At 39.3% G+C, this 15,684-nt stretch overlaps 1 protein-coding gene across 1 annotated transcript in view; it reads left to right on the top strand.

Annotated features, from left to right (window-relative positions):
* The window catches only part of TPCN2 (two pore segment channel 2), a gene marked incomplete at both ends in the record, with an annotated part of 32,567 nt that extends 26,927 nt beyond the window's left edge, over positions 1 to 5,640 (top strand). Inside the window, 6 exons of the mRNA XM_084263330.1 lie at positions 1,298 to 1,371; positions 1,755 to 1,845; positions 1,969 to 2,051; positions 3,166 to 3,247; positions 4,761 to 4,846; positions 5,562 to 5,640. Coding sequence (XP_084119456.1) covers positions 1,298 to 1,371; positions 1,755 to 1,845; positions 1,969 to 2,051; positions 3,166 to 3,247; positions 4,761 to 4,846; positions 5,562 to 5,640 — 495 coding nt within the window. The remainder of the gene's footprint in view (positions 1 to 1,297; positions 1,372 to 1,754; positions 1,846 to 1,968; positions 2,052 to 3,165; positions 3,248 to 4,760; positions 4,847 to 5,561) is intronic.
* Positions 5,641 to 15,684: the final 10,044 nt, after the last annotated feature.

Genomic DNA, 15,684 nt, shown 5'->3' with positions numbered 1-15,684 from the left:
CAAGACTTTTCGTCTCTGAAAGACATAGCTATGATGGCAGGAGCCTGTAATAATGTGCCTGATTTGATTTTTAGGAATTATGCATTAGTGTTTCAGCATGGTGTCCCTACCAATGTATGTAAGATGTAACGCTCAAGAAGTGGTTTAAGTATCTGCTGCTTATTGTTCTTCATGCCAGGTGTGTGAATTGTAGCTTTGCCCTGATTGCGAGGCAGTGAGCCATGGTGTTTGCTGCTTCCATTGGTTGAGGCTATGTAGAAGATGTCACTGAGTCTCCACCACAATGACATGACTCTGTTAGCAGCTGATGCAAAATATCTTTCCTAATGTTAACCTGGAACACACACTGCTAAAGCAATGTGATTGATTAACTAATTTCTCAGACAGTGTGTGCTTTGGGAGTCTCTCTTTCCAAAGAATAAAATTAATTTTATTACCAAGCCAGAAACCCCATCTTCTGGTGGACTGTGGAATGTCAGCTTCAGCTTAATCCAGTGGTGTTCCAAGTGCTGTGACTCATAGAGGCAGTCTCTCTTCTCCTCCCAGACTTCCGCCTTGGGTCTGTTTTGTAGGAGGCTACAGAGATATGACATTTTCATTTGAAGCCTTTGCTTCTTTCTAGTTGTCTTAGGATAAATGGCTCTTTACTCAGAGGAACAAAGTTGTAGGTTATTTCTAGAATGATCATTTTTAGGATAAAATTTGAGAAATCATCTAGGCAGTTGCTTAAGACTGTGAAAAATAGTTATTTTTAAAGAGGCTTGTATTTCTAACAAGTAACAGGCAGAAGTTCTAAAATCCTTTGTGTTATTGAAACCTATATTTTTAGATTAACGTTTTCAAAGAAGTTGCTGAAATAATGCAAAATACTGACTCAGTTTTGCCCTTCAGTTACATTTAGTACAAGCTCTTTTTCTCTGAATCTAGCAGAAAGCATTCCAGATATTTAGATTATTCCTTGTAAATACAGGTACTGGATTTTGTTTTGTTTTTTAAGACCCTGTTCTGCAGTGTTAATAGTTAAATATCAGTATTCTGAGTTGCAGCAAAGTAAAATAGATTGTAAATTAAAATGATCTAATACATTTTAACAGCTGAAAGTTAAATACAATAATAAAAAGCAATAGTTAAGTAGTTCACACATTGAGAAGTCTTTTCACTTTAATAGCTTCAGGCATTGTTCTTGACAAATCCCTTTGACTGTGCTACCAATGTGAGTTCTGTACTAATTGCATTTATTTTTTTTTATTTAGTGACAGAAATATTCAAAACTAGTACTTCTTTATATTCCTTCCAGGTGGTTTTCTATGCATTTGCTATAACTGGCATAATGCTATTTAAAGGTGCTGTTGTTCCCTTGGGAAATATCAGGTAACTTTCTAAACATCACTACTTGGGTAGAATATGTTTTTCAAAAGTGTTTGCAGCTCAATACCTCTGAGTTGTTTGTGGTTGGTTACAGGTAGCTTTTTTTTGCCTGCTTATTCTTGGAGCTACCTTTCTTTTAATGTTAAATCACACAGACTTTTAAAATCTGTTACTCCTGTTTCTTCTTGCTGTTTTGAAGTTGCAGGAATGCTTATCTGTAGCTTGAAGTCTTATCCTGCTATAGCTTAAATCTTTTTGTAACTGTTTCCATTGTTTTTCTACCCATATAAAATACTTAACTTTCTAGAAGGCACTTGGAAAAATCTCACTTATAAGGTATAGTATATAAAAAGCTCTGCTTATGTCAGCCTGTGATTCTCTCGTAGCACTGTGAATACAACGTACAGTAATGGCACTTTGCAGTGTGGAACCTACGAACAGCTGGAATATTGGCCAAACAACTTTGATGACTTTGCTGTAAGTCTGATAACTGAATGGAATCTGCCTCTCTCTCCCTCTCTGCTTGTCTCTTCCCCTCATTTGCGGAGGTTTAAGTGCATGATATAGCCACTCATCTTCTGTTTTACTCATGGTATTTAGGCAGCAGTGGTGACCCTCTGGGATGTGATGGTGGTGAACAACTGGCAAGTCTTTCTGGAAGCATTTTCAAGATATTCAAGTCCGTAAGTAGCAATAATAATCCTGAAAAAGTCCCATATAAATCTAGTTCATAAAGTAACTGGATAAGAACTGATTATGTAGCACCGTTCCTGCCATCTGCTAAGAGGAGTGCCGCTTTCTTTAGGGTCAATTCAGATGGATAGAAAATAAAGAACGAGCCAGGAAGTATTAAGTTAAGCTTGTGTAACTTGATGGGTGGTCTAGCACTTGGTGGATGCTGTGAATCTCTTGTCACATCTAGAAGGGATTGGAAGCTGGCTTGGTGGTCATCTTGTACCAAAAAAGAGTGAATGAATTTAGTGGGTTATAAACAGGTTTACAACATGTGTTTGGTGGGTGGCTCTTGCTGTAGAGCCAATCTCACAGAAGTGAGTATTGGTGAATCATGGTAACTAGTTTTGGGCTGCTTCTGCATTTTTCCCTGTGGGTGAGCAATTTTTGGTAGACTTAAAACCTTGGATGTATCTGTCAATTGTGTTTAATAGCTTTAGAGGATATCCGGTTCATTCAAACATTCCCATAAACCGAGCTGTACCAGTGGTCCTTGGCTCCTTAACTCTGTATGTAGTTAAGCTGTAGAATGCTTTTCTCTGGGCTGTTATATGTGATAATTTTTTTATGTGGTCTGGTGAAGACTGGACAAGTTGTGAAAGAGAGATCCATTGGGATCTTCATTGAATGTAAGCTACCTCCTAGCTCAAGAAATCTCTGAACTTCAAATGGTTACAGACTGGGAAGATCACATAGGGGGTGGTATCATAGGTATCTTGCCATGGTTTTACATTCTTTCCTGTACTTCTGCTTTTGACCACTCTTGGAGAATACTTGCCTAGATGGATCTTTTTCTTTCATCCAGTACGACTTCTTTTCTGTCTCTTCAGAGTCTAATTAGGTATCTTGGGGGGGGAAGTGGAGGTGGAGGGGAGTGAGTCTGTTGGGCTAACTTAATAAAAAGCAAAGAGTTTTTCTTTGTTGCAGGTCTCCTTTTACATTAAGAAAGTAGTGGTACTGTATTTCAAGGAAAAACATGGTTTCATGTATGGCTTTCTTTAGACACTTTCAGGCTGAGGTTATTTACAGTCTACTTTTCTTATTGTCTGTTAATCTCATCTGCAGGTGGGCAAAGATCTACTTTGTAGCCTGGTGGTTGATATCGTCTGTCATCTGGGTTAATCTCTTCGTAGCTTTACTTCTGGAGGTAAGAAAGTGTGTTTATCTGGTATAAGATCCTGAAGACAGGTTCTAATTTGTGTGGGAAATGAAAAGAACCCAGACAGCACTTCCAAGAAAGTAGTTGGTTTTATGTAATCTTTCTCTTTGCCGCCCTTCCCCCAGCATATTCAGGAAGCGTTTTTTCCCTAGACAATAGTATATTTTACTTGCAACTTTCTCATAAATCTGGTTGTATTTCATTGGGTGTGTGCATTTGCTCACTCTCTATAAAGATGAAAAATGTGTTAAGTATTATAAAATTGCTTCTCTTGGATGTTTGCATTTAACTTGTGTCAGCTATTCAAGCTGCGGGCTTCTTTTTAATTTATCAGCAAATTGAGTTAGTGCATTAAAAGTTAGATACTTATTTTATTTGGTTGTTCTTTTCTTCTTTTCTTCCCACTCTGATTTGAATTATTACCCATATTCAGTTCCACACTAAACCAATTCAGCTGATTGTGTATTTTGAAGAGATCCTCTTCTATAGGTCTTTTTTAAAGAAGCTGTGGAAAGGTAGGTACCTAAGTGTAGTTCCTTCGGTTTCTTGTGTGTGCATTCTTCTCTGAAAATCCAAATACCTTTTGAATTTTTGATGGTGAGGGAAACATTAATTATAGTCATCTACTCCAGGTTAATTATCATAGGCTTTTCTTACAAGCAATGGAAGAAACTGAGTACCTGTAGAGGGCACTTCACCCTATCTCAAAAACTACAACAATTTCATTTGGAGATGCTGTCGTTGTTGACTGCATTGAGAGTAAAATTTATTACTGTGGGCAGAAAGATAAGCTTTTAGACAGAAACTTTGAGGCTGAGCATGAGACGCATCTATTTTGCTGTTGAGCATTTCAGAAAATACTTTCTTTTCTAACTGGTGGCTAATCCTACAAAGTCTTCCACATGCTTAATTCCAGAGGACTGTGGCTAAAGTTTGCTGTAAGAGCCAAGATGGAGCATTCTCTAGCAGGAGACCAGGATGTCATTTATTATTTTTGTCCCTCCTTCCCCCCCACCTTTTTTGTTTTTGTCTGAACTGTCTGTCTATTTCCTAGGTGTTGATTTGTCAGAGCAATTAAAAATGGATAAGGGGAAAAAAAACAGAAAACAGAAGCTGAGTTTAGGCTGTGGTGCTCAAACTAGGAGTACGTTTATATATTATTGGGTTTTTCTAAGACGAAAAAAATCAAAGCAGGTGAACTCTTGTGGGTAGTTCACACAGTTATCTCAGGCAGCAAGCCTGTCTTCTGCTCTACTCTTCTCTTACTGTCTGGTGAGAAAATGATTTCATTCCTGAACAACAGGCTTGATTAAAGTAGCGATCTGCAGCCAGTAAATATGTTGATGCCTAAAAAAGTCACTGTTCTGCCACTTTGTGTTAAAAGCAAACCTTGCCTCCCCTCCCAAACCTTACTTGCAAACATATTGACATGATACAACCTCTATTCTGATGTCAGCACAAGTAGTCTTTAAGTTTTTTTCCTCTTCCTATTACATTGCAGAACTTTATTCACAAGTGGGACCGTCGCTGTCATCGAGAGCCCCTTTCAGATATCGAATACCAGAGGACAGTTGAACTAATGTTCCGGTGAGTTGCACTATCAGACTTGGTAACTCAGCTAGGTTTTTGTGTTCAGCTGTTTTAAAGAAAGTGTGCTGGCTGCAAAAGGATAAAAGGCTTGTCTTTCACTTCCTCCAAGGCAAAATGTTTCATTGGTTAGTTTGAAAAAAAACATTACTAAGTGTTTTATGTCTGCTTTAAGCTGAGTAGGTAGCCTAACCTTTATGTGCTTTCTGCCCACAGTGTGATGGGAGAGGAGGTGCTGGGGGTTTGTGGGATACAATGGCTGTGTTGAGAGGGAGTAGAAAAGGGTAGATGAGGAAAGTGATGCACGTTTTTTGGCTGCTTATGATATTGTGGGTGGTGAGTTGATACTTGATGATCATGCACAAGTGGAACTTCTGGTGCGCATAGGATATTCAATAGTAGCGTTGGGAACGTGTTCTCATTTGGGAGCTTTTCAGGACAACAAATCTACTGACCTTCAGTTGTGTTGTACTGAGTGCAGGAAATTGCTTCCCTGCTTCTTATGGGAAAACAGCTGCTGGTTTCCGTGACACATCTGTAAAGGATGGATCACTTGCGAGTAGATGCATCTTTAGGGAGCATCAATTTATTGTAACTTTAATTCCTTGTTTCATTGTTGAAACAAGCACACGTTACTTCTCAGTATGTGCATTGCAAAAACAAATGCTGAGGAGCTCCTTTGCTGTCCCTAACAACTCATGCTTTTTCTTTGTAGAGATGTTTTGGAAGAACCTACAGAGGAAGAGCTGCTGGAAAAACTGCACCAGCATCCACACCTGCAGTTATGTAGGTGACTGCTGGGAAGGACCAATTTATGTAGACCTCTGTTTTCTTGAGGTTGTCAGCTGGAAGAAACTGAACGAATTTTCTGTGAGGTGCTGTTAGGAGAGGCACTTGTAGGACAGTATGTGAGGTTTTGCTTGGCAATTCTCTACAGAAAGAAGTCTTTTATTTCTGGTTCATATCTTTTCTCTTTTTTTGAAAAAGATTTGAATCCTGCTAATTTGACTTGATTTTAAGTTGCAATTTTAAAGGAATATTGCAGCTGTTATTTTTATAAACTGTTGATATCAGAATGTTTTATTTTATTTTTTTTTTTAAGAAGGGAAAGTGTGTTCAAAATGACAATGCACTTTAAAACATGAACTTTGTAACCACTAAATCTACCTTTTTTTCAGCACAAGAAAATAGAACTGCCTTTTCTGGTAGGTGAGTGTGGCAAGGACTGACCCCCCAATTCATGCATGGGTTAGGCAGGACCAGTACAAAATCCTTCATCTTTTAGTAGTAAGAGCTAAAAACACTATTTTATTGAAATGTGACACCAGCATATCTTAGCAAATTTTCATGAGTTAATCAGAACATAATCAAGTTCAACTTTGTAACAGGAAGTGTCTACTTCGCACATCCTCTGGTTTTCCTTGGTTTTGATCTAGGGTTTGTGCTGGTTGCATTACGGTGGTAACTTTGACAGCAGTTTGGAGCAATTTTGGAGCAATTGCACTTGTGGTTTCCAATGTGGTAAAATTGAGCTGTCCCTTAGAGTAAAAATTCTCACATTGCTTTTTAGTGAACTTCTTCCTTTTGCTTTCTTCCAAGTCCTGTTCTACACTGTATCATATTCTGTGAAAAAGCTGAGGGTTGTGAACTTTTGACCAGAATATAGCACCGTGATCACTTCAAGCCTCTCACTTAGAGGAGGGAAGGTTGATTGGGATAATCAAAGTGCTTAGCAGCTCAAATTTTCATTTGAGTCTGTGGGAATTAAAAGTGCTCAGCCAGTATTGCAAGATCACATTCTTCTAGGGCTTAGTGACCACATGTTCCATATCACAAACTTTCACCTGGGTAATACATTTTGGGTAAATAACTTCATCAACAAATGTAAAATAGAGCATTAACAGTAAATCATGTCCTTGTGCCTTTCATTATTCCTTAGGATTCCTCTAAAAAAGGTGATTTTGGTTGAGTCTTTGTCACATAATTAGTAAATCACTATGAAGAATACAATCAATCCCAACTACTATTTTTCTATATAAAAATAAAACTACCCTTTGGGGTGCTGCCTTGTCATTGAGACACTTGTCACCAAAACAGACATTGTGATTATCTCTGAGTTGACAAAGGCTTGGAGAAAGTAATTAAAGCACTGCTAGTGTTTGTAAGTTATCTGATCCTATTTAGAAAACAATTTTTGAAAGTGCCAAGCAGTCATCCTGTGTACTTTCCTCCCCTTTTTTTCCCCCCCTTTGTGTTCTCACGCTTATACAGGAAAGAAAGAAGGTAAATGTCTGGGATGACGGCACATTTGAGTTTAAATTTCTTCACTGTTGTCTTACTGTTTGGGGCTTGTGTGGTTATTCTTGTCTGTGCCTTCATTTTCTGCTTATTTTCCTTGTGCTGTGGAACAAAATACGTGTTGTAATTCGCATAGGTGTAGAAAAAATCTGAGCTGAGCTCAGAGGCACTCCAGCAATCTATCCATACTTTTGTTATCTTGCCTCTCAAGCCATGCTCTCCTCTTTGTTCAGGCTCCTGTCTCTTTTCCAGAACAATCCACCCTGTAACTCACTCACCCCGGTTTCAGTGGCATTACCATTCGTATTTTCAGTCATGTGCTTAGACACATCACAGTGAGTAGGTAAGGGCATCACCACACGGTTTTTCTAGATAGGAGTTTGTGGATTTTTAAGTATGGTTTTACGTCAGGATGGTTTCTGTTGCTTCCATCGTGATGTAATCTCCACCAACAGTTTATTGGCACTTACTTGTAGAGGTTCAATACTCTTTTACCTCACTACTTGAATTTTTTCCCCTTTCCCAAATGCTTGCCTTGCCAAAAAGGAAGTGGCCAGTTCTTATCTGCCTGCAAATTGAATTATTTTTTTGTCTCCTAAGGTTGTTTAGGGTTGTTTGTGGGTGGGTTTTGTTGGATTTTTACCATTGTATTCCACTACAATCTACCAAAGCAACAGAAACTGGTGTAGGATTATCACAGATGTCTCCATTATGCAGTCTTTGCATCTGAACAAATGTCATGTTGGCTTTCTGAAGGGAATGGTCTTACTCTTGTTTCACATTTGTGTCTTTGACTGGAAGCGTAACTAGAGTTGAATACAACATTGTGATACCTAATGTCAGTTGTACTGAAAGATGTAAATGACCACAAGTCTTATGCAATAATTGTATAAATCATAAAAACAAATGTATGTAACTAGGTCAAATTTGAGGTTTGCATTATTAAAAAAAACCTTTCTCTTTCTTAAAATATGAAAATAATTGAGGTGTTGAAGTTCTTGTGGTTTGCTTTTTACCTTTCCCCTGTTACTGATTTCTCTTGTGTTCAGCATCTGTGTTCCCATTATCTTTACTAGTAGAAGACAGAAGAGGTTACGTGCAGATGCAGTGTAACTGCCTAGGACCCGAAGTATGCTGTTTTGTTAATATTAGAGGCATGTAGAGGGATGAGATTTGGTTTCTGTTCCAATCAACTCTCGTCACTTCACTGTATAGAACGCTGTTTCAAAATGACCTTGATAATTTTTGCAATTTCCTTTCTTTTATCAAAGTAGAATTTAAGACATAAATATAGACTGCTAGAGTTTAGAAGCATAAAATGTGGAAGTAGGTAACAGAGTAAGTATAACACAATATTTTGTGTTATAACACAAATATTTTATGGCTTAGAGTACTATAAAGTGAATGAGCCAACAGCATCTGAAAGAGATCAAAAGAAAATTGCCATAGTTTGTAATCGTGCTTCCCTTAGGTCACACTGTTCCCACTTTGGGCTCTGCATTTAAAAATCAACAGGTGGGGGGGAGGCATTTGTTATAGGACAGTTACAAAGGTCTTAAGAAATGTGGAAGGTATGAGTTGGGAAGAACTTTGAAGGTGATCTTTTTTTCAGGCACATAGCATAGTGTTGTTTTAAACTATTCAAGTGTGTAAATTGTTGAGAGGGTGAGCTGTTCGTGCTGTGTAATCTCTCTCTGTGTGCTGATTGTAGGACAAGTTACAGTTTGGATTTCAGCAAAAAGAGATGCTGAGTATGAGGGATGCTTCTTAACCCACTGGAGGTCACAGCCTCCCCTTTGTTTGGATACCCTTTTAGGAAGAGTTTGATGGTCACCTGCTACAGCTTTGTGTGGATGTTTGTGAACCTGCCCTTGCTTGACGATGCCTCTGCTGGTCCCCGAGATCCTGTCTCGCCTACCTCACTGTTGTTTCACTGGAAAGAATTCCCATGCCTGTAACAAACCTTGCTTTTGTTGTTACACCATGTGCTGTGGGTTCTAGCTAATGGCTTACAAATGTTTACAACATGCAAATATTTTACAAGTATGGATAGAAAAAAAACCCCTCTCCTTCAGCTTCCCACTCTAAAGAGGAAGATGAGATTTAGTTTTAAGTCCTCTGTTGCTAATACTCAACCGGTATCTCCTGGTCATTGCAGGGTCTCCCCATACTTCTTGCAGTCCTCCTTGATGGGCTCCCTTTAATCTCATTTCTAAATCCCTTTTTGGGCAAGAGAAGGAATGTGCTGCTCTTCCAGTTTGTGTTCGCTCACTGGCAAGCTGAGCAATCACATAACTTGATCTTTCCCTTGGTAAGGACACTACTTGCACTCTACTTGGTACCAGTTGTCACAAAATGTGCAATGCATATGCTTTAGCTCTTCCATCAAACCTGGCTTGGTGAGTGAATTCAAAAGCTATTTCCGAGGAACAATGATTCCCAGAAGCAGCTAGATAATTGTACAGAAAATAATGCCGTGTTCTTGGGAATTATGTTAATTAAAACTGGCCTGGTATTTCTCTGGATCCAAGGGAACTTAGGGTCTGAATCCTTTTAATGAGAATTGAGCACTTAGACCCCAGTGGGGAGAAAGGGAGGTGGCTGGATCCTTGGGATGTCAGTTTATAAAAGTGTGGGCTAATGTGTTTCAGAACTGTGAAAGGGCTTTCTTGCATCTTCCATAGATGCCATCACTTTTTCTTTTTTACGATAGATCATGGTATACCTAAATGAAGACTTTAATGTTCTGGGAAATCTGTTGCTCATTCAGGAATAAACACCAGATCCTTGGACTTCCCTAGTCAAAAACTTAATATTTCATTCTGTGCTTTATACTCAGAGAATAGCAGCTCTACAAATAGAGAAAAATATTGAAGTCAGAGAAAACGTTCAGGAAAAACCCTCTAAGCTATGATAGCATTCTTCAAATACTAAGTACATAGTGATGTGTACAGCAAGCTACTGGAGGAGCCACTTCTTTCCCGCCTTTCCTCCCATAAAGAATGTGAGGAAAACCTTCAATGCTGTTTAAAAAATGGAGTCTCAAGGCATATGAAGTATGTGTGTTTTTTTAAAAGTGTCTTAGTTAACTAAAACAGTTGCAATTCTGTGGGAAAAGCTGGTATACAGTTACTTCCATCATATATGTGCTTGTTTGCCAAAGGTAGCAAAATGGTATTTTTGTCATTAATTACCTCTGTTAGTTACTATAAGGGAAAACTTTAAATGTCGTCTCTACGTTCCCAACCATTTATGTAGCCTATTTGCATTGATTGTCATATCTAGTCCTATACTTAAAACTTTTCCACAGTATTTGTATAAAAATGGCTTACTGGTGCTGACTTTTTTCTTTTTTAAACTTTGGATTGTAAGTTGAAGACAATTGCAGCTTGTCCTTTTCTTTAATGCTAGAGATTCCTTCTAACAGTCTCAGTCATCTTTTTCCCATTAAGCTTGTTGAGCAGGTGTTGCCTTTGTTCTGTTCAGATACTTTCATGGTCCCCATCATTGTGCTATTTGAATGCCTCCCAAGTACTTTCCTGAAAACATCCTGCTGGGATAGGAAAATATTACTATCCTTATTTTGTAGATGATCAGCTGAGATATTTGGTGATCTGCCCACAGCTGAGCTTAAAATCCGTGGGAGAGTTAAGAATAAAACCTGCAGTCCCTGCTCACTGCTTTTGCTAGCAGACAATACTGCCTTCTTTTTTGCAACAGCTGTCAACTTCAGTTGTATGTTTATAAGATGTCATTGACATTTCCACATCAATTAGTTTATAATTTTGCTACTGCCTATTCTTGTATGTAACTTTTTATTTTATTTTAAAATTGTAGAACAAATCCTGGAATATCTAAACTTCTCTCTCTTACTTATTTCCCACTTTATCAAAAGAAAAGGAAGGACTATTACTGATTTGCCATCTGATTTATATTTAGTACAGATGATCTGAGGCTGGCACATGTGCTGGAAGTTTAGTAAATGTAAGGAAACTGCTGGATTGCAGTAATTAAGGTACCACCGCAGTTGTAAAAAATACGAGAATAAAGACAGGTTGACTGTTCTAAACAGCAGTTATTTGAGAGCTCTAATTTCTGTTGGACCTAAAATTCACCTCAAATGTGCTTGAGGCTTTCTTCAGCCTCGTCTTCCTTTGTACTGCTGGTATTCTGTTCTTTGAGGTGAGTGAACAATCTGACTTTTCAGAGCTGGAAGTGCTTACAACATCATGCTGAGTTTGGAAAACTGTCCAAGAGGCTGATTGTCCTGCATGATCTCATTGACAAAGGATCATCAGCATCTGAAAGAATGGAAATCCATGTCAAAATAGAAAACAGAGTGCATCTTAAGGATGATGTTCTATTGTATAGCAGGTGTGTGTCTGTGTATTGGGAAATGCAGTCTCTAATACAGGTTGCTGGGCTGGATGCAGAAATTACTGAGTTGAACTGTAAGGATTATGCTGCACAGCCTGTCACATCAGGTAAGCATAAAAATCAAAAACCCTTCTGGCCTTAAAGTTAGGGTTATTGTGTAGGATTCTGGCGAAAATCAGGCTGGGTTCTCTTGGCTTCCAGAAAAGAATTACAATTCTGTGTATGATGCAAAACTGCAACACTACAGCATTGAGATGTGTAGTGGTAGTATAATAAAGACCTTGTACAATGCGCATCATACTGAGGCAAGCTGAAAAGCCGGTCTAGTCTGTATTATTTTATTATGTTGGGTCTCCTTCTTGCATTCAGGAATTACTTGGTTCCACACATAACGTGCTGAGCTGTTGCAAGTGCACTTTTTTATTAAGTAATGGTCTTAGAAAGTAAAACTTCAATGGGTTGTCCCTTACCTGCTCAACACCAGTGAGAATAATCTTGTATTTCACCAAAACTACAAGTGTCCAGTTTCTGTCATCCTGCATAATTAGTGGCTTCTCTGAAAAGACTTGAACAATAACTTGGCATAGAAAAATGGCTCTAAAGAAGTTCTCTGTAAAATCAAAGGTGAAGGTGTTAAACCCAGACAATAAAACTTAGATCAAAGTAGCCAGCAGAAGGGGCTGTAAGAGGAGAAGCAGGTTGTCCTTTAAGCTTCACCATGGTGTGTAAGGTGCTACCTCTCCCTTTCTGTAATCAGATTTCATGAAGAAAGCAAAGCTATTCTCCCCTGACGTAATTCAATCGGAGCCCTTGGCTAGATCCGCAGGAAAAACACCTGCCTTCCTTGCTTCAGATTTGGTCAATACACCCCAGGTTTTGATAGGAGTTGGTTAATCCATAACCCAAGCACGTGGCTGCAGCAACACCTGCTATGCAGGTGAGATTTTAGTCTTGTTAATATACAAATATATACTATAGATTTTTGTATTTATCTTGCATATACACACACACACTAGTGATCATCGTAAGTAGGAGAGTTTAATAAAATGAGATCATAAATGTCTAATGTACTTTTGGTTGGGCAATAAAGTTGCTCACGTGTTGTAATTGAGGTCTGAAGTTAACTTGCTTGTTGGGGCCTCTCTAGGGTAGGTTTCATGGACTACTAGAGCAAGTGAAAAAATGTTTTTCATGCTCTGCTTTCCCTCCTGTTTTGTGCACTAGCCTTTCCTCCTTAACTGTCTCTTGGGTTGGTGCCCACTGTAATATCCACTGCCATTGAACTCAGCACTTCAAAATAAGGCACACATTTGAAACATCTGCTTGATTGAGACCCTCCACAGTGACCATTAAGCTTTTGCTTCTGACTTTGGGAAAAGTCCTCTGTTCTTTTGTAGTCTCCTGGGTGATCCTGATACAGTCCTCTGGAGATCTGTAAAGCAGGCTCCTGAACTGCCTAATTGAAAGTGAAGGGTGGGATGAAGGTTTGGGTTCAGGCTTAAATTTTACAAAACTCAGCTAAGTTGTGTGGGTGGCCACTGTGAAACTTAGACCTGAAGCACCTTATATTCAGTTTTGCCCCAAGTTTTCATGTGTATGATTTCTGATTTGTGAAGAGAGGTGTGTTACCTGGCTTTTCTCCAGATGCTCCTGAGCATGTGTTTGAGAAGGATCACATCTAATTTACCAAACGAGGAAGGATTGAATAGATAAGATCGTGTTTCAGATAGAAAGGGTTGTGACATGTCAGTATATGTCAGAATCCTGCTGAGAGGAAGGCAATTTCATTGTATAAGAACAAACTACATAAGATTTGTGCCAACTGTGTTACAGCAATTTTTTCTGTGGCCATTACCATGTTAGTGTGCTACCAGACTTACCAGAAAACAAAACTAATGTTTTACAGAACACCTTACTGTATCACTTTACAGAACTCTTGAGGGACTATTTGTGAGGATTTCACTCTCTGTCATTGCTACAGTTGCTGTCTCCACCAGCAAATTTACACTGGCTTGTGCCAGGGGTGTTACATTGCCCATGGCCTTCCTTCATAGTGCTTTTTCATGGCCTTTGGTGATGGCTCCATTCAGTCAGATTGTCTGCCCTGTACCTTGTGATAGTGTTCAGGCCCAAATAAAACATATGTAAAATGTTGTCATTTGAATTTGGAAGTTGCTTGTTGCAGAGGTGGGACTAGCAGTGGGGTTAATGGGATGGGAGCCTTTGGACTAAAGCCATTTGCTTTGCTATATATGCTTCCAGTAATTTTTCTGGGTTAAGGTCACAGCACTGTGCAGCCTTTCTATCTGTGCTATGCAATCTCAGCTGGCTAATTGTGACCTGGAAATGAGTATTCCCCATGGAAGGTTGTGGTGGGTCACACACAGTGTTCAAAATATACTTTTGGAATATATTTTAAAAAGCTGAGTGATGTGACTTATCACAGAAGGCACTGGGGGGGGGGGGGACGACAACGACACGGACACACCAAGTCTGCTCTGTAAGCTCCTTGGGGCAGAAACCTCCTCTCTTGCAGTGAAAATAGATGAAGGGAAGAAGACAAGTAAAGAACACTCTCCAGAGAAGGATCTGGGATCAAATGACTCTGGATACAAGGAGTTTTCTCAGGAGTGGGGACTGAATGAAATTCTTATTTGCAACTTTGTTATCTCTAGTAGACCATTTTCTACTTGAATTTGTGATTTTATTCCTTGATAAACAAGTTTTAATTTGCTGCTATGATTGTGGATTTCTTCCCAGTATTCTCCCACCCTTTCCTGTAAAGGGCTTCTGACTATCTTCGTTGGTTTTCTTGTCAAAGATACCACACTCCTTGTGATCTCTTGTCTGTGCATGATAAGGAAATGGTTTGTTCAGGATTCATCTGCAGAGCTTCCCAGTCACAGTCTGGTGTTTCATGGGAACCATAAGCAGGGAGACAAGGAGTTTTCCTTTCAGGTGCAGTACTCTCACTTTGAGTCACCAACTCGCAGAGGTTGCTAAGCTTGGGGTAGCAGGTTGCTGGTGTGGGTGCATCTGAAAGCTGGAAAGTGCAGGGGGAGATGTAGCCATGTAGAGGGGCAGCCTTACCTCTTTCCCTTGCCGAGGAGAGAGGCAGGAGCCCAGGACAGGCTTTCACCTGGAAGTAGCAGCACCAAAGTTCTCCATCACCTCCAGTAAGGTTGAGAGGCCGGCTCTGGGCAGGAGAATGTGGAGGTGGGAGAGTGCTTTCTGGGATGGTGCAGAAGGAGGTGTGATGTTATGGAAGGTGGAGAGCACTGATGTTTAGAGGACCCAAGGCTTAGCTTGGTGAGTTTGTGCTTCGTGTGTATTTGTCAGCTGAATTTCAACCCGAATTATTACAGAAGAGGCAGAAGCAAGGAGAAAAAGATGTGAAGTGCCAAAAGACGATTTAAAGATTGTCTGTCTTTATCTTTTTAAAATGCTATTTTCCCCTTTTGAGCATGCCAAGATTGTTTTAATTCTCTACCTGTGATTTTAGCCAGCAGAGGGAGTTCAAGACCCCACTATGGATTCTGACCGTGCAGGTTGGGCTGTAAGATCAGCACTTCTGGATGCACTTAATGGAACATTCTCAGCATAGTTAAGTGCTGGGGCCTGAATTAAGGGGTTGGAATACAATCGAGTTTTGTTTTTTATGGAAAAACGTAAGAAGGTATGTTTTGAGGCAGCAATTTTTTAGTAATACACATTGGTCTGTATGAAAAGGTTTGTGTTGGGAACATTTCTGCTTTGTGTTTGGAGTGTGAAAATGTAAAAGTCAAAAAGTGAAACTTCTTACAAACTGGCAAATCCCATTTCATTACCCCATTTGAATGAAATATAGTTAACTGGAAATGAGTCTCAAAATGATCTCTGATTTTCAGAAGCCCCAGAAAGCAACAGTGGACAAAATGTTTTGAAAGTAACCTAAATTTTAAGACACTGATAGGATTTCTTTGCAGACAGTTCTTGGGAAAGAAGTTAATTCTTCCTTTCTTTAGTTTTTTAGCATATGTTCTAGGACCTGTATGTTCTGGTAGCAGGGACATCCTGCTATATCTTATGTGCCAAGAGAATAATAATGATGAAATATGTGAAAATCTAGCACTGCTGGGCTTCCTCTAAACCTATAATTGTGGTTCCTCTGTGACAAGCTCTTA

Source organism: Gallinula chloropus (genome assembly GCF_964237585.1).
Source record: "Gallinula chloropus genome assembly, chromosome: 4".
NCBI lineage: Eukaryota > Metazoa > Chordata > Aves > Gruiformes > Rallidae > Gallinula > Gallinula chloropus.
This window is presented reverse-complemented; position numbering and strand designations above follow the sequence as displayed.